The sequence below is a fragment of the Fundulus heteroclitus genome, chromosome 3 (assembly GCF_011125445.2).
Source record: "Fundulus heteroclitus isolate FHET01 chromosome 3, MU-UCD_Fhet_4.1, whole genome shotgun sequence".
Lineage (NCBI taxonomy): Eukaryota > Metazoa > Chordata > Actinopteri > Cyprinodontiformes > Fundulidae > Fundulus > Fundulus heteroclitus.
Window position 1 is genome coordinate 13,658,054 of NC_046363.1, and position 24,788 is coordinate 13,682,841.

A 24,788-nucleotide genomic window follows, 5' to 3' on the forward strand; every position below is an offset into this window, starting at 1 on the left:
TGAAGTATTTTGCCAATAGACTAATAAGTTTTAATGCTTCTGACATTGACTAAAGAAATCCTTTGCAACTGTAATACCTGTGGACAATAATGTAATACTAAATACATTGAATGCATTTCTTTAAAAAAGGCTTATTTTTGTGCAGTTTGCTTATTGAAAATAGGTGCCAAAGATGGCAAAAGTCACCATACGGATTAATTCAATTCTATTCATGCTCTGCAACACTCTCTCCTTAGTTATGGCTAGAACAGCCAATTTGAGAATTATTTATCGCATGAATTATTATTTATAACACAGTTCAGCACCTTTGATATGTGAATTAATTATTTTATACATGGGAATATCTTTAATAACTGTGAAGTCCATTCATTAGTCCCATCACTTATAGGCAAATTTGTTACCATATTATTTGCTTCAAATGTTACTTTCTTGGCAAGTTATTCCATTATTTGTATTTGTATATTTAAAATATCCAAAACTGATATGTTATTGGCTGCTGTTAGATTATTGGTTGCTACATGTCTATGAGTGATGATAAGTCTGTAACGGTGTGCTCGCTGTCTCCACAGTGGTGACCTGTCCCACGCCTCCCTCCGTCCCCAACGGGCTGCTGGAGGGTTCAGTCCTGGACTGGGGCTCCAGTGTGAGCTACGGCTGCCTACCCGGGTACGAGCTCTCTTTCCCTGCCGTGCTCACCTGCACTGGAAATGGCACATGGAGCGGAGACCTGCCTCAGTGCTTGCGTAAGTCACTCTTTCCAACTTTAATTTGTACCTCCCAACATGCTAATTATGACAGTAATTACAGAAGTGTGCAGGGGACGTCTCTTTGGGTCTACACTGAAAGTTTAGAGTATGTCTGGGAGGGAGTTCTTCCTGAAAATGGAGTTTTTCTCCATTTAGCAGAGCTCAGTCTTAAAAATAACCTTTTTGAAATTTCTCATTTAGATGGAACCAATAGCTCATTTTATGTCTATTTATAAAATCATATTGCCTGTTTAAATAATAAAACTAAATGACTGCGTTTCACCTTGTGGACGGTGCCTGATCACAATTGCCAACCTTTCCTTTTCCCATAAAGCAATGAAATCAGGACTAAATAATTTAGTCAGCAAAAGTCATTCGGTTCTTCATTTTTCATTTGGGAATTTTGGGCCTAAAAGGTAACATTTTACATGCGCCTTGACAGCAATACACAGCTTTTGCATTTTTAATACATTTTACGGCGTTTTCCCCCTAGTCATTGCTTTAGCATCGCGTACCTTTCTATAAGGCATGCTATAAACTGCTTGCAATTTTCAATGATTTGTTTTCTTAATTAATGAAAACATTGTAATCCATGAATAATTAATAGAAGTCAGAGCTGAAGCCAGAGCAAAAGCAGGACTACGTTTAGTTATTTCCATAGATTCTGAAATGGATGATTTTGGTGCTGCTGTCTGTTTCTTCTTTTTTTCTTTTAGAGAAAACATTTAGATTTTAATGTGCTGAAGGACATAAATTCCCACTTGTTTATAGTAAAGAAAAGTGAACTTTTCATCATCAGCACACAGAATAACGGGTTCAGGGTGAGAGCCACAGCGTTGATGGAGACGATGATCTGAGTAGACTCATGAATGAATTGTCCTATTCTCCCTACTCCATTAATACCTTCTCAGGGATGTCTTTGCAAGTGTACTAATAACCTCTGCTATGCATGGCTGCTCAAACAGTGTCTCACTGTCATCTCAATCACTCATGCATTACGTCAAGAAGAAGTGAAATGTGAAGTGGTAAAGTACTTACATGTGTTTGTTTCTCTCAATGTTGGGGCTCTTGAATGTTAATTATGAATGAGAGGAAACTAATCTCACTTATCTGAACATGAACAACATTTCAAGTAAGTTCTGGATAAATAACTCAGGCATCACCACATTAGCTGCGATTGTGGGCTTTATGTTGTTATAGATCAAGCTTACATCAGTGTGGAGGCTTAGGGGAAGTTTGAATTCTGTTTTGATTGATATTGTGTGGAGTAACTATACCATACTGCTTAATGACTTACACTAATTTAAGACTTCGAGAAAATCGGCTTTGTTGTCTTCCAGTAGTTGTCATTAAATAACAACAAAATACCAAGTGACAGACGCTGATGGATGCTCGTGCATCTAGGGAAGCGAACACAGTCCCACGTGGGTCCTTCCAAGATGCAGATAGTGGACTGCTTGTGTTTGTTACACAGGAGGTAGGCACACTATACCTTCTGTAGCTATTTGTTCATTTATGGTGCTTTGGGAAATAATTTATTCATGTTAACAACATGTTATGGGGTAAAACAAAGAAGTAGAGACTCATGGTAACTATGGCCAGGACAGCGAATTTTAGTGCACTCCACAGATCTGACATTTTATTCAAGAAACAAAGCCATTGTTGAAAAACGGTGGTTAGATTTTTAGTTTACTGCAATTCATCACAGAGGACATAGCACATATGTGGAAGAAGGTTTTCTGGATACATTTATTGTACATCACACTAAACCCCACAAGTACAGTGAAACATGGTAGTGGCAGCACTGTGTGGTCAGAGAAGCTGGTCAGAGATGATGGGATAATACATGTAGCGAAATACAGGGAAATCCTGAGATAATTTATGGGATAAGCCATAATTTTTTGTTACAATCACAAAAACGATGTAATTTTTAAAGAAAAACAGTTTTTTTACAATATCATTTGGTCTATTTTGCTTTAGAAGTATATTCTTAATTGTCTCCTGAATGATGTGGCCTTCCCCCTCTTTTAAAAGCTGAGCCTCTCTTACTTATTTAGCAGCATTGTTTATGTATTTAGCAGCTTTTCAGACACTCTTGCAATTTTCTGTTTTTTTACCAGTGAAAAGTACAGTTTCTGATAGTATGAAAACCTTTGGAGACTTGTGAAAGCACATATCATCTTTCTCTTCCTAACGAGTAGCTGGTGCTTTTGTGGGTCCCATTCCTAGTCCCATCTGAGTCCTTGCAACCTTTCTCAATAAGAGCCAGATCAGCTCCTTCAGGGTCCAGAGTGAAGATGAAGTGTGCGTAGGTGCAGAGATGCCACTGGCTGGAAATAAATACATAACAATATTTGTTTAAAACAAATCAGTTTCAAAAGAAGTCATATAATTTCTATTATCATATTACCATATAAGAAATGATTATCCACCCATCCATTATCTATACTTGCTTATCCATACAGGGTTATAAGAAAGTGGGTGGGGGCGGGGCAGGAAACTAATCTGCCCCGCCCCCACTGCATATCTCCAGTGGTCATTGGGCGAGAGGCAGCGTACACTCTGAACAGGACGACAAGTCCATCAAAGGGCTAAAAATAAATGTAAAATTCTCGTAGATCTCTGAATGGAACGGAGACTTAAAAATGAAACCATGAAGGTGTCAGAAAAAAACAGTCATGTTTCACAATACATTACTCTTTTAAAGATAATGAATAATTACAATAAATAACTCATTCAATATGAAAATAGATTTTTTCCGCCATCAAGCTACCTGTAGCCTGGAGTGGACTGTGACCTTCTGACAGCACAAAATACCATCCAAACAACCAGCGCTACAAATGAATGTTTTCGTCCAAAGCAAAGGTCACAGTCCAGACCTAAATTTTAATAAAACAATCTCTGCCAAGAGTTAAAAATAGACTATCCTTCCAGTCGACTGAGCTTGAGCTATAGGCAAAAACCCTCACTTTCCTAATGAGCAAAGCACAGGCTATGTATGTTAGAGACACGTTTACTGCTATACCATAAAAGACCTGCAGCAAAACGTGGTTTTACAAAGCTTTGACTCAGGTGGGTTCAATACAAATGCACAAAACTTTTTTTTTTTTTTTTTTTAGGAATTTTAGTTAATTTGTTTTAAAGCATGTTTGTTCCATCTCACAACTACACACTTGTTTGTGTTGATCTACAACACGTGTGCCTAACTCCAGTCCTCGAGAGCCACCAGCCCACGGCTTTTAGATGCATCCCTTCTCCAGCACACCTGAATCCAACGAATGGCTCATTAGCAGGCCTCTGCAGAGCTGAATGACTGAATGCTGATAAAAGGAGTTCAGCCGTTTGATTCGGGGCTTTTAGAGCAGGGATGCATCTAAATGTTGCAGGACAGTAGCTCTCGAGGACTGGAGTTGGGAACCCCTGACCTATCATGCAAAATCTGAAAAAAATTCACTCTGTGGCCATGAAAAGTCAAAAGTTCAAAGGCTATGCAGGGCATGCTACATGCCCACCCTGCAATTTAAGCTACAATGGGTTCCCTTATTCGTACAATGCGGAACATAATGCCAGATTGTGATGTATAGATTTGTACTTTAGCAAAGCCTTGCAACCAAATGTGAGTTTACCCTCAGCTGCCAAGGTATCTGTTTTCTTGCCTGCTTTGGCCAAACCTGTCATCTGTTCATATAATGGATAAGTCTCCACTTGGTAAATGTACCGTGTCCAGACGCTGTCCACCTCAATTATGATGAGCAGTGACATCCCTCAACAAACTGCGATCATTTTTCCACATCAGCACCTTCTGAACAACCTCCTGCAGAGACGTGAGCAAGCAACCTTTCTGTCCCTGTCTGGTGTCTACTGTGTCTGACCACAGAACCGTTTTTCAACCCAGTAATTACATTTAATAGCTCCACCGGTAACCACGTAGACGCAGGTTTTGACAGTTGTGCAAAGCCGACACACAATGAGCGACTACACATTCAAAATCACCGCATTCAGCATGCAGGTTTCTGTAAAGAGCTTGATTCCTCTGCTGCCGGCTCAATGTGGCTGGGAGTTGATGAAACACTTTAGTTTTACACAAGCAAGCACGAGAATGGAAGCAGTGAACAAGGGGACGTAGGTATAAAATGCTCATATTTGGTTTGGAAGAGGCTATTTCTAGGTCTTCAAATGTCAATGGAGTTGTATCTAGACCGGTCCCAGGCGTTGGCTACTGTGAGGAATGGGGTTGTCGTAAATGGCTAAATCCTTACATGTTAATGTGTGCTGTGTGCAATGACTATGCACTCTGTATTGCAGTATTAACGCATACATTTGCCAGCACACACATTTAGGTAAACATAGTTTTAGCCTCTGCACGTAACACATACATCTACAAATAATCTCCCGTTAATAGTTAGAAGATCAGAGCATATAACATTGTGGATTTAAGATATATAACCATCAAAACACTAGCAGGATGAATAAGTAGATTTTCCTTTGGTTACATTGGAGGCATTTGCTGGAAGATTAAACCTGACAAGGTTTATTATTTTTAAAGTTACAGCATCGCTTTACCGTCCTGCTCACACCTCGCATAGAGAGGCTGCACCGCTGCGTATTTCGGTTTACAATTGCAATTCCTCTTCAGCTCAGCACGTCTAAATACACATCAGCAAAACGGAGAGATTCCGCAAACACAAATCTTTCCTCAACATTTGCAGCCAAACAGGATTAGGATGCATGTTCATGCTCCCCCTAACATCACACAGGGAAGAGCTAAACTCAGTGTTTGAGAATGCCAGTTTTTAGTTGTCTGCAGGGATAAGTCTGTGATCCCAACTTTGAATCTGTGAATCTGGCCTCTGCATACTGATGAGTTCAAAGCATTGATAATTCATCAAGGAAGAGGCGAGGCAGTGGGAAAGAGAGAGTGAGGAAAAAAAAAAAAAAAAGTTTGACGTGTCTCCATCTCGCTCCTTCTACACACATTCATACACACATACGCACTGGCACATTAAATATGCTGAGCTTGGTTTGGCTTGGGGCCATTTTTCTTATATATCCATAAAACAGTACATTATTTTCCTGTGGCTTGAAGTTTATGACTGATGTGCATGTCACCTGTTTGGCCGGCATTGTCAACGCTCCAAGAAATACGAACAGAATACCAAGCTTTACGGTGCCATTTGAGAAGGGACCAGAATTGTTTTCAGATCTTTCCAGAGGTTTGTATATTTCACCGCTGTCATGAGAAAAGTGGTTGGACTTGGAGCTTGAAACACAACGCGTGGTTCTCATAGGAGACTCACTGTTTCAACATCCATTTTCTAGGGGGAACACGTGGCACTGAATACAAAGACGTCGGAGATATTTTCAGTTTAAAGTTTATCCAGCCGTTCCAGCGCAGTCTGGATTTTAATCTCGTTTCCTAGATATCGGCTGTGTCAGGGATTGGCTGTGGGAAGACCCTGTCAGTTCATGACTTGTAGGAGGAGTGCGAGCAGGAACTTATCTCTGTCAGCAGACCTCCATGCAGCAGCACATGTCAGGTCTGGAGAAGCAGCTGCCTCATTATTAGCTTGATCCTGCGGTGCTCTGGCTGCGTGACTGAATGCTTTGACTCTCATCCTCCCCTCTGCTCTCTCTCTCTCGCATACACCAAGCGTCTCTGAACCACCAACAGATAACAAGCGACATTTACTTATCACTGGGGTCATAGGAGATTGATATATGGATACAGTAAGGCGAATGAATGGAAAGAAGCACTGGCTTGACTTGAGGATGGCTTACTTGTCCTGTCGTCAAACCTATTTAGTCTAAATTATTCCAGCCTGTTTGATTGGATGTCCATAAGCAAAAAAAATTGATGGAGCAGCAGGGGAAATCCATCAGGATTCTTCTGCTGAGGCCGTGGCTGGAGTCCGATTAAAAACAGCCATGTCATACAAGAAGCTTAGAAAGCAAGAACGGCAGGATACTGTTCCACTTGAGTTAACCCCCCCCCCCCCCCCAGTCAGAGGAATTCATATTTCACTTGCTAATTATTTTGATCTAAACTTTACAGCCGTGACCTTTCTCAACCTCCTCTACGCTGCCGAGATGAACATTCATACACCTACTGTAACTACTCACCCACAAGACTGATTGCTGGACACAAAAAAAGTGATTGGACGTGCAGAGATCATCCGACAGGGATGTCCTTGTGTCTGCCCACTTGTGTCAAAAAGGACCCGAGAAATGTCAAAGCAATTTGTACCATTTCCTCTTCGAGGACGTTCCGGATCATATCAGAATCACTTAGGAATATGATTATCGTTACGGTAGTGTAAATGGAAGAACCAAACATTTTCAGCTTAGTCAGCGGCAACTTAAACCATTGGAGGTGCTTGTAATCTGGTCATGTATGGCTCCAGCACAAGTTAACACAGTTTATTATTTCTGAATCAAAGCGTCTGCATTCAGTCAATTTTCTGCATTTCCCTTATGGGGAGCAACGTGGTAAAGGTCCATGTGAAATAAAAGAAAAAAAGAAAGAAAAAGGCAGATTATCAAGGGATAGAAGCGGATACAGGTGAGCTCAGTAAATCAATAAATAGATCAAGATGTATCTCAAGTGATTATTTCTGTATTTTTATGATCATAGTTTACTACACATGGAGAAATCTAAATTCATTTTTTTTATTAGAAGACTGATAAAGTATTTTTAACACATAAATGCCTAAAGCAGCAATTCTCAACTACGAAGGGCTCAGCACCCACAACCACCCCTGATTGACAGGCTGCAGGCCAAGTCATGGAAAAGTTTCTACCATTTTGTAGAAATCTTTGTAGAAATGTAGAAAGTCACTTGATTAGGCATTGATCTTAAGGCTGTCATAACAATCAGCAAAATCAAGAAGAACCATGTTAAACAGACTGTTACTCTGTCATTGTAAAATAAATAAAAAACTGGAACTACTGGTGTGTTTTTTTTAAAACACAAATATTGTAGCTTTAGCTAAGAATCCACTCACTAAAACTATAACCAACAACACATTATAGAAAAAAATCTTAGCAGCAGCATTTGCCCACAAGCTAAAAAAACAATGAATGAGGAAAAAGTGTATAGTTCAATGATTAATTTAACAAGGACAATGTGTATTAATTAACATTGCTGTAAATGCACCAGGATTAGCCAAAAGGCTATGTTTAATCCATTGGCCCTGAATAGATGGAAATATATCTCACTTAAACAAATAGAAAAATATTGTATAGTGAAACAATACAAGGTTAGAATGGACGGAACTGTACACAAATTCTGTTGATAAATACAAGTGAAGCAGGCTGCTAAATAAATATGATATAAAATAATACAAAGGTTTCAACACTTTCAAACATTCATCAAGAATGAAAACACATTTTTTATGTAGTAAAAGCTCAAATTCCTGGGGGGGACAGAGTTTCACTCCTGGACAGCTGTGACTAAAGAACAACACAGTCATCTCGGGTTGCTTCTCTTGTTGATCGATATAAATTATTCTACCTAATATCTACAAACTGACAGGGCAGTGCAGACAACAGACAATTTTATACATCAGGGAAAGTTTGAATATGTGACAACATTCACCCAGCTTAACAGCTTATGCTTTTGTAAGATAGTACAATGTTGCTTCTAGTTATAAATGTGTTCTTGTACACCGAAAATTTGAAATATTAAATGTAATAACATGATTGCAAACCTTTATTTTTGTCTGAGATTTAAAAGTTAATTTTGAGTCTATTATGACACAGATTTCTTCCCCCCCCCCCACATACAAGATTGTGTACCTATCAGCAGCTTAATACTGAAAAATATTGTGCTGTGGAAAAAAACTGAAGTAGCACTCTGTTCAACCCTGGGTAAAAAAAAACAAAAAAAAAAACACTCTAAAGAAATTGATAGGAGCACTTTTTTTGGTTCCCATTCAAAGTCTGGAGCTGTAGTAGACAAAGCAACAGCGAGGTCATGTTCGATACCCAGTCTGTTTCTGTTTTCAGCTGAACAGCAGCTGAAAAGTCAGAAGTGTATGAGTTCTAGAGCTAGAGGGGCCAGGGAGGCTCATCACAGTGCAGCACCAGGATGGAGAGAGGCTTAGCTTGGCAAATTTCAGCATCTGGTCACAAAATAACCTCACCAGCTGACTCTCTTCAACTCTTGACAACTTGAAAATGTTTGTGTTGCTAGGACTCCTCATTCCTTTGTTTCTCAGGGAAAAATATAAAATATAAGCCGTGTCTCCATCAACGTTCTTTTATGCGCATTTTAAAATATCGCATGAGAAAAGGTTGATGGAAACAGCAAAATTCCAAATAGCTTCCTCAGTTTTGTAAAAAAAAATTTATGCACGCTTGAGGTAATTTTTGGATTTTGCAAAAAAGGGCTAATGCCCAAAAAGGGAGATGGAAACACATTTGCTGAATAACGTCTGATGCAGCGACCATTTAACTCACGTGGCTGATCAGCTGTTTCTGCTCTCAACATCCTCCTGGATATTCCCATTACATGCAAAGAGTCCAACACTAGTTGACATGACAGAATAATTACAGCTTGCCTGATAGCAACACATTCCTGAAAATGTCTCTCCTGTTTTTTTTTTTTGTTTTTTTTAGATGTGTGGTCCATGCTAATTTGCAAGCTGTTACTTCTCCTGATTATTACAGCCACGTGTAATATCAACTTCTGCTTTCCATAGCATGGCTAATTCGCTCCAATCCAGTGGATGGAAACACACCTGGTTTGCATTTTATCTTTTGCAACATTTTAAAAGTTGGCTTAAAATTTGCATGACAATTGAGTGGAAACATGGTTGTAGTCTACATCGTGTTTCACCATTCTCAATTAGCGTGTGTTAAAAAGCAAAACTGTGTGGTTTAAACTTGCATTACAGGACATTATCAGCACCTACTATGAGAAGTGCTAAGAGACAAAACTCCATAGATTATCTTCCTCCGTTTTATTTTATTTATTCTTTTTTTATATATAAATCCCCCAGAAAAATACCTGCGACCCACTCTCTAGGCAGGTCCCACTAGTTGAGAGAGACTGGCAGACAAAATCATTGGGAGGAGTGCCGACTTAAATGTTTTCCAGTTGGCCACAAATGGTCATCGCCAAAAAAAAAAAAAAAAAAACTGTGACAGCTCGTCAAGTGCTGTTTTCAGGCATATTAATATAAAGTTTGGTGGATTGAAGAAATGTGGTAGAAAACTGTGCACAAGCAAGCTTTAGGAGGATTGTGGATTGTAGAGGGACATTGAAACTCCATTCAATGTCATGTGTGGGTGGCTGTTTTCTCAAGTGCAAAGTCACACCCGCCATGAAATTCTAGTGTCATTCATGCTTCCCTCTGCTGATAGGCCTCATTACCAGCAGGATTTGGCCCTGACAACGCTCCGTAAAGTATCAAGAAGTGTTTTAGTGACCTTTGTATCAGTTTGTGATACAAACTGACCTAAACCCTACTGAGAAGCTTTGCTGTGCCACATTGATGTAGTAATTTAAGCAAAAGGAGCCCCAATCAAGTACCACAGTATGCACACCAGCCTTTCCATTTTAAAAATCATTTTTTATTGGTCTTTTGTAACATTCAAATTTTCTGGGAAACCTAATTTTGGGTTTTCATTAGCAGTTCATCAAAATAACCAGAATGTGTGAAATATATCACTGCCTGTGTGAGATATATAGCATGAGTGCTGCTTTTTGAATTAAATTACTGAAAAGCATAAACTTTTCAATAATATTCTATCTCATTGAGATGTACCAGTATGAGCACAGGGGATATTGTTCAGGACCGTAGATGATGATGCTGTTTGTAAACTCTCAACCATCAGTGGGACCTGTTGGCCTTCATACTCACATGTCTTCAACATGATTCTGCGTCTGCAGCCAAGTTCTGCGGAGATCCGGGTGTGCCCTCCAAAGGACGGAGAGATGGTCGCAGTTTCATATTCAAGTCGGAGGTGACGTTCAGTTGCAGCGCCCCCTATGTGCTTGTTGGATCAACAACACGCATTTGCCAGGAGGATGGCACTTGGAGTGGGTCCCAGCCTCGATGTATAGGTAAAGCGTTTCTGCACAAAATTATTATATATGGTTTATGTTGACTAAAATAAAAAAAAACAGTATTTCTAAGATTTGAATGTGCTTGCACAAGAGCGTCCCAGTTAAGATGGACTCTGGCTCAAATCTTAATAATTTTTTTGCAGGTGGGTCAAGAGGTTATTGATTAGCATTATATAAACGTATTGTTGTGCTTGTCTTTAATGCCAGAGAGACGTTTCATCACATTCAGATAATAGCCAAATTAGTATTCATTTTACAACGAATTTCAGAAGCACCACATTTATTGTAAAAGGAATAAATCATTCCTAAATTATTCTGCTCATGTTAGCACATCACCTCAGTACCTGCCCGCCTGTACTCTCCTCAGAAGAATTACTTTTAGATTATCAATCTTTTTTTTTGTCACATTCTCCGCTTTGCTCTATTGCAATTCCCTCATTGCCACAATGACTTGTTGTTACAGAGCCTACACGAAGCACATGTGAAAATCCAGGAATACCTGAGCATGGATTCATGAATTACTCTACAGGTTTCAAGGTAAGATCAGGAAAAAAAAGAGACTAATTTTGAGCTGTGTCTATGCAGCTTATTAGATAAAATATAGTATAACAAAATCTCTGCCAATGATGGCAATACTGAAATCTGAATTTTGAGTACAGCCTTTGCAACTTGATTTCCAGCCATTCAAAAGCTGAAATATTGGCAGTTCGATCTATGAATCTTCTCACATGTCCAACCATCTTTCAACAAAACACTGTGGCCAACATTCTGGCTGGTAGGCAGCTCTGTCAGCACTGTTGGACGGTGATATGAATGATGAACACATAAGCTTTTGGTTCCTTCACAAACATTGGCTCAATATTAGACTTTGTCCTTGTTTTATTTTTACTCAATGTGCCCATTTTTGTACTCTGATACCTATCTGCAGTATATTTTCAACTATTTGCCTGTGATTTGGAGTCAAAATAAAATTAGAACGTGATGACACAGGCCAAGTCTGATTAGTAGTTTAAAGATTCTAGATAAATATTTGTTGGTTTACATAGAAAATACAGAAACGTATGCTTGGCTACATGCAGTTGCAAAGTTTATATAGACTCATCATCTGCTGACCTTCATTTTAATTTTACAGTTTTAATGATTTTTTTTCTTTTTTTTTTCTTCAGGATGTAATGAATATAGAAAATATCTACTAAATACTGAAAAAGTTGGACCTTTTACTGTGTGTGTGTGTGTGTGTGTGTGTGTGTGTTCTTGTATTTGCAGCTGAGCGAGAACATTGTTTAATAATTTTAATTATGCAAAGTGTGGAAGGAAAAAAGTTCCTTACCTTTATTCAGGGGCTATAAGTGTTAGGTTTAGGACACAAAAACATCTTGAAATGTAACTTTCAATCTGCATGAAAGTAGTCAAGCCTTCTTATCTGTGGATTCTATGAATAATGAAATTGTCTTTTGATTTTTCGGGTCTGGTAAAGCTCCCCTGCTTCTTATCCATCTGGACTAAGATCTGCTCTGTGTCAAAATGTGTAACTCTTGAACTTGTCAAATATATCCCCGATTAAATGTAGCTTCATTAAAGACCAGTGTATGTACGTTCACATCTTCTTATATTTGTAAAAAATAACAGTTATAGTTCTGTCTTTGATATTTTGGACCCAGATTACGTCCCCATCTTTGGTTCAACCTTTATTTAAACTAATCTAGAGGTAATAAAATGGCTCTTTTTCCTGTATTAATTTTTGAGTGTGCTCTCTGGCAGAATGTGAAGAATCAACATGTGAAGTGGCAAAACAGAAATAATGCCTGTGAATTCAGTGGCTTGTTTAGAAAACAAAAAAGACTGGAAAATGAAACATGTTTCCATGTTCAATTCTCTGTTTATCACATAGCTATCCAATTAAAAGCAAATTCCAGATGTTTGCAGACTTTTTCATGCTGCCTAGGAACTCCGTAGTTACCAATGTATGATTTGAAAGGAGAGATGAGTGTAGTGTGATTTCCTGACTTCCCTCAATATTTCTGTCTAGATATGCTGTTGTTTTGTACCAAATCTTTAGTTTTAACATTTGTACAAGTCAAAAATATAGAAAAACTTTATATTGTGTGTGCGTGTGTGTGTGTACTGCTTGAGAGCTCCCATGACTTGCTCTCACTCTGTTTACTTAATTTTATTTCCACCCTTTTGCTTTCTGAGTGTCACAAGTTAAGTGTAAACAATTTCTTCACAACATTCAGAATCACTGATATGAAAAGTGTCACAATAAAAGCAGAAGCAGCTTATACGGATTAGTGCATGTAATGGTGTGCAGTCTTGCGTCGTTCTGCATTACTGAACCACTTTTACCCACATCTTGACACCGCCAAATGAGAAAACTCTGTCTTTGAGGAGTGGACTGGAATGGCTGGCTGAAAATAAAAAGGCAGCTATTTACACACTGCAAAACAGACGAGCCCTTCTTATCTCTGTGTATCGGAGGGGAAAACAAAAAATAGGAGATCAGCTTTGGAATAATTCTCTGTTTACCACAACACACTACAGATAATCATTACAAAGGAGAAAAGAAACATTTAGTGTTCAGTATTATTTCCAAGCTCTTTGAAGCTGGGAGCTTATTGGCATTTGCATCAGCGTATTGATTCGTTCTTTGTGTGTTGTCTATCTGTGGCCAGGTGGGGAGCAGAGTAGACTTCCAGTGCCAACAGGGACACATACTGCAGGGCTCCACAACAAGGCTGTGTTTACCGGATCTTACCTGGACCGGGATCCAGCCCACCTGTGTCCGTAAGTGCTTGTTCTGTATGCTCTCACTGTATCTTCAGATCACTTTCCCTGTCTTTGTTTATCTCCAGCCCTTCGGCCTTTTGCTCACTGTCTGAGCTGCTGGTTACTCAGAGGGTCTCTTTACGCTCGTCCTCTGCCCTTCACCTCCCCACCCTCCCTGTGCCTCTGTCAATGCCAAGCTTTCTCATTCGCCCCGTCCTCATCTAACCCGGGACCTTCCAGTAGATTGCTTCTCGTACCTCAATCAACCTGTCATCATTCTGAGAGTGAAGTGTTGACCAAGATTACTGTCATTCTGTTTGAACAAGCTGAACTGTCGACCAACATCAAACCAGGGCTGTGCGGTTTATCCCATTCACTTTGCCAGGATAAGTGGCTCTCCAAGTTGTGATGTAATTTGGTATTTCTGTAAGATCCCTTTCTGCCAGAGCAATTTTTCTGGAGCTTTTCCATCTCAAATTGGACAAAGATTGGCCTTTAACAACCACTTGCAATGCTAACATTCTAGATAGATAGATGGATAGATAGATAGATAGATAGATAGATAGATAGATAGATAGATAGATAGATAGATAGATAGATAGATAGATAGATAGAATCTTCCTGCTTATAATGTCCCTCTGCATAAGTAAATAGCTCAACAATTTCAAAGGCATTCCAAATCATTAACCAGAAATGTCTCCTTGAGGTGCAGCATCAATGTGTCCTGAGCAATATTGCTGCAGAAAATGTCATTTTTTATCTTTTGTGTTTTATTGAAATAAGGAGAAGTTTCAGGGGGATTGTGAAACCTTTTTCATTTTTGCTCGCTGTTTTTTGTTTATTGTGCAGAAACTGACTCACCGCTTTATTGGGTAGAGTCAGCTGGTGCTAATACTTTGTGTTATCACATCCCTCCACTGAACTACCTATGTTTACTATATGGTCTTTTTGCATAATGTAGATTCAGTTTGAGATTTGTTTTGGATGTTGCCCTTTTAGATGCTAGTCTATCAAAGTATTTTATGCCTTTAGTTGTTTGTAATAATGTACATTACATACGGCATAAGCATCCACAGGTATGATTACCTGGAATTAAGATGGATTATTTGAGCATTTTCACCATTTGATTTACAGAACATGTCTACGTCTTTGAAGATGTATTACTTTTTATTGTGAAGCAAACAACAAATAGGAGAAAGCAACATATAACTTCCATGTGAAGTTATATGCTGCTTTGGATCAGTCTCTATGAGCTCACCATTCCTCAAGGCAAAACGGCTCCAGCTCCTTGATGTTGGATGGTTTTCAACTAGATTGAGGTCTGAACTTTGACCAGGCCATTCCAGTACATTTAAAGTATGCACAGTACATTGAGTATTACTTTGGCAGTATGCTTCGTGTCATTGTCCTGCTGGAAGGTGAACCTCCATCTTAGTGTTAAATCACAGGCAGACGGACACAGGTTTTGCTCAAGAATATACCTGCATTTAGCACCTATTTTTGTTTGACTCAAACTACATTCCCAGTTCATGCTACTGGAAAACATCTCCATAGCATAATGTTGCCAACGCTATGTTGGCATGAGACGGGGAGTTTTTCTTGCTGGCCGAAAACTCTGACCGGAGCACCTTCCTCCATACCTTTGGGGAGTTGCCCCGACTCCTTTTGACAAACTAAAACTCAAAAAGGGCTTTCTTATTTTTAGCACTTAAGGAGGTAACACAGCAGAGGCATTGCAGAATACAGGCGCAGCAAAGCAGCATATGCACGTCGTACACTTAGCTTAACTTTTGATTTAATTAGTCAATGAATGTACATTAGAAGCATAATACACACATAATACACACATGCGTACAACACACATATTTACACTACGCAACGCCTGAATTAGATTAAAGTTTTAATTTCAGATGCATAGACGCTCCTGTTTGGCAGGGAATAAATGGGGGAAAAAATCTTGTGTCAAAGTTCACTTCCGAAAGTATCCCAAAATTAGCTCACCGTTGAGTCTCAGTTCAGCCACAAGGTGGTAGAGGTCACCTCTTTGTTGACGCTGCTGATTGATAGGATGCCCCCAATTTTAGCTGAGCACTCTGCCTTGTTTCTCGCAACACTTTGTCAACTAGAGGAAGGAAGGCCAAGGTGTGCCTTCTACTTGGTGCTCTTTCCATAAGGTGATGGTTCATTTCAGAGGAGAAACACACAGGTGTGGAGCGTACTTTGCAGCGTCTGGTGTAAATTTGTGCTTTTAAAAACAAGTCCTACCATTGCCCTGGGTCTTTCTGCATGGAGTTTCGATGTTCTCCCTGTGCATGCGTGGGTTCTCTCCGGGTACTCGGCTTCCTCCCACAGTCCAAAAACATAACTGTTAGGTTAGTTGGCCTCTCTAAATTCTCCTTAGGTGTGAGTGTGTGTGAGAATGGTTGTTTGTCCTGTTTGTCTCTGTGTTGCCCTGCGATAGACTGGCGACCTGTCCAGGGTGGACCCCGCCTCTCACCCATTGAAATGCTGGAGATAGGCACCAGCACCCCTCGTCACCCCACAAGGGATAGAAAATGGATGGATGGAGATATATATATTGAAAAAAGTATTATTTATTTCTATAAATAAACTGAGTATAAGATATACTATGTGTGTATATATATATATATATATACATATATTTAGTTTCACGTCCAGAAATAATTATGTCAGATGAGCATATTTTATCATATGCATATTGCACAGAAGTGCAAAAATCTTACTTGTCAGCCTTTGACTTGACAGTTCACTGCTTTTTCCTCCTCCAATTTTTTCTGTCATGTTGACCCTGTCATCATGCTCCTCTTTAAATGATTCAGAACACTGTGCAGCCCCTGTCTCCTTGATGGCATTTATTGCTGAGCTGGGATGAGATCTTCAAATAAAATAGCAGTCAGATCACATTTACCTTAAAATTGGGCCAGATTCCTATATCAGTCTATCCCAAATTTCAATCTAACCAGGAAACTGGCACCCTATGAGTTCTGAGTTTTAGCAACTATATCAGGTATATGATCTTTATCCAACACAGTCTGCTTCCACTTCTGCTAAAATCTGTTACTGGTTGAAGTTATTTGAAGCTGTACAATAATGTGATTTTTTTTCTCTATATCCTTAAAGGAAACACACTGTAAGACAAGAATAAAATGGAACATAAATTGCTGAACTTAAATTCAAAATGTGAAGCTTTAAAATGGAAACCTCTTACCACCACTTTGAAGTTGTTGAACACCATTTCTCTTTATATCCCCCAGGGCAAAGGTTGTGCAAGGTAACAGAGCTCTCATTTTTATGGAAATGCAAATCAAGGTCCAACTTATCTTGATTTTTCATCTTATTTTACAGCAGCAGTATCTTAATGACTGCACTTCAAAATGGACTCATTCTCCATCTTAAGACTTCTTTGATATTAAATGTAAAAATTATAGATTAAAACATAATTGATTCAACATAAATGGTAAGCACTTTTTTTTCTTTTTAAAAACCCATTTTTTTATATTGAAATAGCACTTCATTCTGAATATCACATTTTTAAGCGATATCCTGTAAAGAAAAAAAGTGAATCAATGAGACATAATGTTTCCAGGTTCTAGACCTTGTTTGTGTCTCTGTTAGGCAGGTGCAGGTTGTTGCTGGGTATATCTGTCATCTTAAATGTAGCACCTCAGGAGCTGTTCTCTAGCATTGCTCCATCACATGTAGTGTCTTGACAATCTATTGATTTTTTTTTTCCGCTTTGCCCTTGTCTTATCATTGTTACTGTTAGAATTATTAGAGAAAAATGTGTTTGATAGTCTCTAGATTCTGCTTCCAGTGCTGAAGAAATGAATACAGTGCTATCAAAAGTAATTGCTCTCTTACAGATTTCCTTTGATTCGTTTATTTTTTGACACACCTAAATATTTCAGATCATTAAACATATTTCAATATGAAAAAGATAACCTCAGTAAATTCAAAATACTGCTCTCACATTATCATTTATTTATTAAAGGGGAAAAGCCACCCAAAACCAACCTTGTCCTGTGTAAAAATATGATTGTTCCCAACGTTAACTCATGAGTCAAGAACAAAGAAATTTCTTAAATCAAACATATCTGACAATATCTAGTGGACTTAATTTATCAATCAGTTATTATAGTTGTTTATTTATATAGCGCTTTACACAGCCAATGAAGGCATCCAAAAACAGTAAAAACATACAGAAATAAACAAAACAAGAAATAGGAACGGACAATAGTGAACAAAAACTATTAAAAACTAGCCTGAATAATTGAGTTTTGAGGCTTGATTTTAAAAAGACATGTCAATGAATGTTCATTCATTGAGAGAGCTGGTTCCTGAGTCCCAGTGCCCAATTGTCCCATAGTTTCGACCTGGTCCTTGTTATATTTAATAAAAACTGATTGGAAGATCTTAAAGACATTCCAGGCACACGAAAGCTTAGTAATTCAGACAAATAAGGTGTGACTATGTCATTAATCGCTTTAAAAATAGTTAAAGTTTAAAAAGTAGTCTTAAAAAAAACAGGAAGGCAATGTAAAGAGGAAAGAACAGGAGTGGTGTAATCACAGTTGACGTGTCGGTTAGTGGACAGGCAGCTGCATTTTGGGCAAGCTGAAAACAATTGAGGGATAACTGGGAGAGACAGAAATAAAGGGCGTTGCAATAATCAGTTCTGGAGCTGATAAAGGCATGAATGGGCTTCTCCTGGTCAGAAAGATTTAGAAAAGATTTACACTTGGCCAGAAGACTTATAGGGTAGAAGCTTAGTTTTACCATCGAGTCAACTTGCTTATGCAGTTTGAAATGTTTGTCCAATGTTGCTTCTAAGTTGTTAACAGAACTTTTTAGTTTAAAAGTCAGAAAACCAACATGAATAAGAGTTAGCATTGTCACAAAATAAAATTCATTCAGTCTTTTTTTTATTTAGGAAGAGAACATTTATGTGGACCCATGTCTGACTGCTGTGATGCGGTTAAGGACTGAGTGAGAAATATTACTGGGACCATGCTTCAAGGATAGGTAAATCTATAAATTATCAGTCTAACAATTATGCCCCAATCTAGAAAATTCAAGTGCACGCGGAAAACAACCTAATTTTCACATCTCAGGTAAGGGTTGAATAGTCCTTTCTTATGCTTTGGGGCGCCAGCAGACTTCCTTAAAAGACTTTATCCACAAAATATGGAAGACTTGTGAAGTTTCCCAGGAGTGGCCGGGTTACAAAAATGATTCTAAGAGCGTATCAACCACTCTTCAAGGCGGTTAGAGAAGAACACAGAACAACATCTAATGCTTTGCAGGCTTCAATTGCCTCGGGTTAAGTTACTGTTCATGATTCAACAATAAAAAAGAGGCTAAGTAAAAATGGCATCTGTGGAAGAGTTCAGAGTTAAAACTTACTGTTAAGCAGAAGGGACACATTAAAGTGGACATACCATGCTTTTTGGTTCATCCTTTTCACATTAAAATAATTCAGTTTTGGTCTTTAAACTGGAACTGCAATGCTTTGATCTAAATTCCTCGTTATTGTTGCCCCTCTTTTTCCCCTATTCTGAGGTCCATCTGAGAACAACCCATTTTGGTGCTGTCTCTTTAAATGCAAATGAGGCATTTCACATCCCGCCCCCCTCCAGGTCGCAACAGAAAATTTTCCTTTATACATTTTTAGTTTCGGCATCCTTGAGCTTTGACTACAAAATTGCTAAATTGGTAAGCGGGAAGTCCATGACCTTGTTTAGCAGCTGTGCTGCAAATACTGTAACATAAATATTCTAAAAACATAATAGACAACTGAGAAAATTGAACAGCTTTAAAAATATGACCCAAATGGAATATAAAGATATCTACGCCATACCTGGGAAGACTATATTAAAATTTTCGGCACTCCTAGAGACTCCACAACAGTTACAACAAAATGTGTTTAAGGGCTATAAAAGTGGATTTTGCATGATATGTCTCCTTTAACATCCAATGTTTCAAAAGAAAATAACTGCTTGATGATTCCCAAGAATTTTGGGAAAATATTGTGTGGCCTGATAAGATAAATGTGGCACATTTTTAAAAGTGTAAGTCCTATTATTTCTAATGTGACAGCATTTCAGAAATTGAACATAATAGCAACAGTCAAACATAGTGGCAGTGTGATGGTATGAGGTTGCTTTGTTGTTTCATGACTTGGACAATTTGCAGTATTTTCTGCAACCATGATTTTTGTTTTCTAGCAGAAAATCCAGAAGGAGAATGTTCAGCTGTGCCCATGTAAAGTATGTGAGAATCGAGGTCCACTCTGGAGGTCCTCTGTTCAAAACAGGACTACACAGACTCACAAATGCAAAACAGCCATTCATGCACACTCAGACCTAAGGCCAATTTAGAGGCAATAACCCTAATGTTTATGTTTTCTGACTGCGGGAGGAACCCATGGCGAGAACATACAAACTCCATGCAGCAATGCCCAGGGTGGGATTCAAACCCAAAGCCTTCTTGCTAAGAGTCAAAAGTGCTAACAGCTGCTTTTAAAATTTATTCGGCATTCCTCATCTGAAACATAACTATATCATTTTTTATTTTTTTTATTGATCATCTGAATTATTCAGACGGCAAAAACAGAATAAAAAAATAAAAAACTTCTGCATCACTGGCCACTTTATTAGGCACACCTGTTAATTTGCTTTACATAATAAAGACAGGCAGCAACCCAATGCACATGGGCATCTAAACTTGGTAAAGATATCTTAAAAGTATTTAAAACTGAGCATCACAATTGGGAAGAAAGGGGATTTAATTAACTTTGAACATGGCATGGTTGCATGCTTAACCATTTCTATGATTATCAGAGAATGGTTTGAAAAAGCAAGAACATCTGGTGGGCAGCAGTTTTGTGGACAAAAATGCCTCTTTTACGCCAGAGGGGAAATGACAGAAAGGTTTAAGATGACAAAAAGGAAACAGTAGCTGAAATAACCACCTATTACAAGCAAGAAATGTGGAATACCATTTTTGGATCCACAACACATCAAACAAGATGGGCTACAGCATCATGATCCCATACCGGGCGCAACTCCTGTTAGCTAATAACGGGGAACTGAGGCAAAAACAGACTGGAAAAATGTTGCCTGGTCCCACGAGTCTCAATTTTATCCTTGACCTTTAGCTGGAAGGGCTGGATTTGGTGTAAACAACATGAAAGCGTGGATCTACCCTGCCTTATATCAATGGTTCAGGCTGCTGCTGATGGTGGTGGTGTAACATTGTATGTGGTGGCACACTTTGGGCCTCTTAATCGAGCATTATTGAAACACCACAGCCTACCTGATTGTTGCTGTTCATCTCCATCCCTTTATTACCACAGTTTACCCATCTGCTGATGCCGACCTTCACGAGTGATAATGCACCATTTTGTAGAGCTCAAAACATCTAAAACTGGCTACATGACAATGATTATATTGCACTCCAGTGGCCTACATAGTCACCAGACCAGACCTCCGTCCAATAGGCCACAATAGGGTGTGGGGGAACGCTGGGAGTCACACAATGGATTTGCTGCCGACAGCCACCATATTCATATTATTTCCAGGTTTTGTTTTGCTTCCTTGTCATTTGTATTAAATATTTCTGCAGCCTCAGTTAGCCTTATATGTTCTCCTCTTATTGCCTTACTGGGGGGCTCTTACTATCCTCAACATTTTCTATTTATAAGCTATAAACTGATGAATGACTGAACTCAACATGCTTAACTTATAAGATCTTACAGATTTCTGCAAACAGAGTTTCAGCTAATCTCTCCGTTTCTTTCTTGGTAAGGTGCATTCACATTGTCTCTAAACTTATTTCAGGAAATGGGTTCTAGTTTTTTTAGAACACAGTCTAGTAAAATTTGATCTGGGTTTACAGTATGTCTTCAAATGGATTATATGGATGCATTAATTAAGGTAGCAGGCATTTTTCATGATGGTGTATTTTGGAAAACAGATTTGATTTCATTATGCGTTAGTCTTTGCTATTAAAAACATTTATCTAATGGCCCATTACCCCTTAAATCATTATGCACTTAACAAAATTGATATTGTAGTGCAGTTACATCTGCCATTTGTTACATGCTCTTGACATGATAAAACGGTAGGATTCATCGTTCTAAAATACACTCATCCTTTTAACAAACAGTTTGACAACAACCAGAGACCTGGTTTTCAACTTTAACTTTCAAACAGCTGCTTGCTAGAGAATGAACATGATGGCTCCACAAATGGCCAGACATTCGTCATGTTGCTAGCTAAACCTCGGCAGACGTAATATCCAACAGGAACATTTTTCCAGTCACCATCCTCTTCCATAAAGTCTAGAAATTGCGTTTCATCCTGGCATTCCTTCTGCATTGCATTTCCACTAATGTCATTAAAATGCCATGAAGGACCGATTTGGTACTGTGCAGCTGTCTCCTATTTGACAGCTGGCAGCACGCTCTTTCACTCGCAAGCATCAAAAATATTTAGCTATTTTCACATTATTGTTGATGGCATCGAGCCTGAATGTTCGACCCTGCAGTGTTCTTTGTGTTTGGGTGATTTGCATACGGTTTCATTTGGTAGAGAGAGTTGTTGTTGGAAAACATTAAACTAGACAAAATCCACTTGAGAGAAAATGAACATATTTAATGTAGTCTATAAAAGGTCTGTGTTTTGGAAAAGCAGCTAATTCAACCCGTCATTTAGATTACCCTTCAGCAAAAATGGTTTACCTCTAAGAATTAAAGGTTCTGTTATTTCTAGGGGTCACCTGTACTTACATTTCTTTAACCCAAAATTTGGGTTTGGGTTGTTTTCATGACAAAAACATTTTTTTAGGATTAAAAACCTAAACTATCTGATGTTGGTTGCTGCAGTTGCCGCTTCAGGTCCTTTTAGCAAGTCCCTCGGCGAGCTTTAGGCACCTGCATCGGGACGGTTTTTCCCATTTCTCCTGAGGATCCTGTCAAGTTTCATCAAACCGTCTGGGAAGAAGATTTAAACTGCCATCTCGATGCATCACCACAGATGATCTGGGGGATTAAAGTAGAGGGTTATTGTAGGCCAGAAAAAGATTTACCCAAAATTCAATGGCTTTTTTTAGGTTATTGCCTTGGTTAAATGAAAATACGTGCATCACTGTCACTGTAGAGACTATTTCTCTTAGTCTTCTGTCAGAACAGTCATAGTTTGATCACTTTTGACCAGTCTCTGTACTGCTGCTACTGAGCGGTGCTTTGATGCCATGGTGATGACACTATCAGCATTTTCTCATGTCATTCAGACTTTTGCCCACATACTGTACATTTGTATTCAATACATTTAAATATGGCAAACAATGTGGCCAGTTTTGGCAGGTTAAAAGTAACCTTTAAGCAGGTATTAAACATATTTTACATTAAGCCCACATTTCTGTATTGAAATTTGTTTTTATTGGTCTGATGTAATGTCCTAATCTTACATTGCATGTTTCCAGTTGCTGTAAGCATAAGTTTATCATAATGACATTGGTATGTGTGTGTAATTAATCTATATCAAGTTTTTCAGTGAACTGAGTTCACTGAAAGACAAACTGGACAGGTTTGTGAACAAACTTTGTGAACAAAGTGAGCAACCTTTTCAGCAATATTCTCATTTATTTAACATGATTGTATTCTACTTTAGTCCTATTAGACTAAAATCTAGTAATGTCCTGCATTCTACTCGATGTATATGCTGTATAACCACTCTAATGTAAAGATTTTTACAGTGCCTTACAGAGGTATTTCTTTACCTTTTTGACATTTTGTCATGTTAGAACCACAACTTCAGTGTATTTTAATTACAAGTCCAGAACAAAGTAGCAAACAATTGTAATGTGGGAAAAAAAGTGCTCCATAAGTTTCGGTTTTCTTTATCAATTACTCATGAAAATGTGGGCTGCATTTGAGTTTAGCCACCCTCAGTCAGTTCCCTGTAGAACAGGGGTGTCCAAACCTTTTCGGTACATTGGCCAAAATTGTCAAGTCAACGAGACTTGAGGGCCAAAAAATGAACACAATTTTATTTAAACCAAAAAGTTATGGTAATTTTGTACCTGCTCTACAAAATATGGTCATTCTAAATAAATAAATTAGTCAAATTGTTTTGTAGGAAATGAATGTGTAAATCATCCAAGATCCAAAGGTAAAAAAAAAGGTTTTGGTCATTTGTCGTATTAAAAGATGGTCATCCACTTTGCAACTTATTTTGAATTATTTAATTTGACTCTTAACAATAATAAACTGATCCCTTTTTGGTCTAGCAACAAGCAACAGCATTTGGGTTGCTTGTTCTTTGAAAACACTTGCTGTTAATTTGCCCATTTTAATAATTGAATTCAAAGCACATGGACCAAAGCCTGCATTTGAGTAATCAAATGTCATTGGATAGATATTACTACGAAATTAAAGAGAAAATCAAAAGTGTGTTTATTAAAAGATGAATACTTTGTGTCATACGTAACATGTTCAATCATTGGATTTTAACTTTTCTGTAATAATTTTGCTCTAATTAAAAACAAAAATCTTCCATCTGCATCAGCCACCTGTGCATTGGCCTGCTGTGTGAACACAATCTTTCTTGAAATGCAGTTGGGGGGGCACTCAAAATTAATACAGGGGCCACACTTTGGACATGCCTGCTGTAGAACTACATTTTCATGCAGTTGTAACTGTAGTTCTTTGATGCATATATTTACCTGCTTTCCACATCTAGAGACTGCAATTTGTTCTTTGATGAAATTAACTCAAGATCTGTCAGGTTGGATTGAAATAATCTGTTACTAACAACAATCAGACAAAAACAATGCTCCAGAAAGGTCAACCAAAACACTATCGTTGTCTTTTAAAGCCCCCGACAAGTTTAACTCTGATGTCCGTTTGTTTAGCTCCATCCATCCATCCATTCCTCAAGGCTGACCAGCTTCCGTTACACTGCTGGAAAAGCATGTCCCCCAGCAGGGAGCTGCAACATCCATTTTGGCTCTGAGTTTCATAGGATCATGTACACTGTAACTTATATCCCTGACCATTCAATGCTAACGTGATCACGGGTGAAATGTTGGTTTAAGATGACACAAGCATGCTTGGGTCTGGGGCCCACTTGGACTAGCTAATAACCACAACCTCAGGAACAGCTAATCTGGATTTATACTGCAAC

The 24,788-nt window shown here is 38.5% G+C and overlaps 1 protein-coding gene across 1 annotated transcript in view; it reads left to right on the plus strand.

Moving 5' to 3' along the window:
• The window catches only part of LOC105927715 (CUB and sushi domain-containing protein 3), a 241,247-nt gene that overhangs the window by 204,605 nt on the left and 11,854 nt on the right, over positions 1 to 24,788 (plus strand). The window contains exons 38-41 of the mRNA XM_036127573.1: positions 570 to 743; positions 10,639 to 10,812; positions 11,279 to 11,352; positions 13,488 to 13,599. Coding sequence (XP_035983466.1) covers positions 570 to 743; positions 10,639 to 10,812; positions 11,279 to 11,352; positions 13,488 to 13,599 — 534 coding nt within the window. The remainder of the gene's footprint in view (positions 1 to 569; positions 744 to 10,638; positions 10,813 to 11,278; positions 11,353 to 13,487; positions 13,600 to 24,788) is intronic.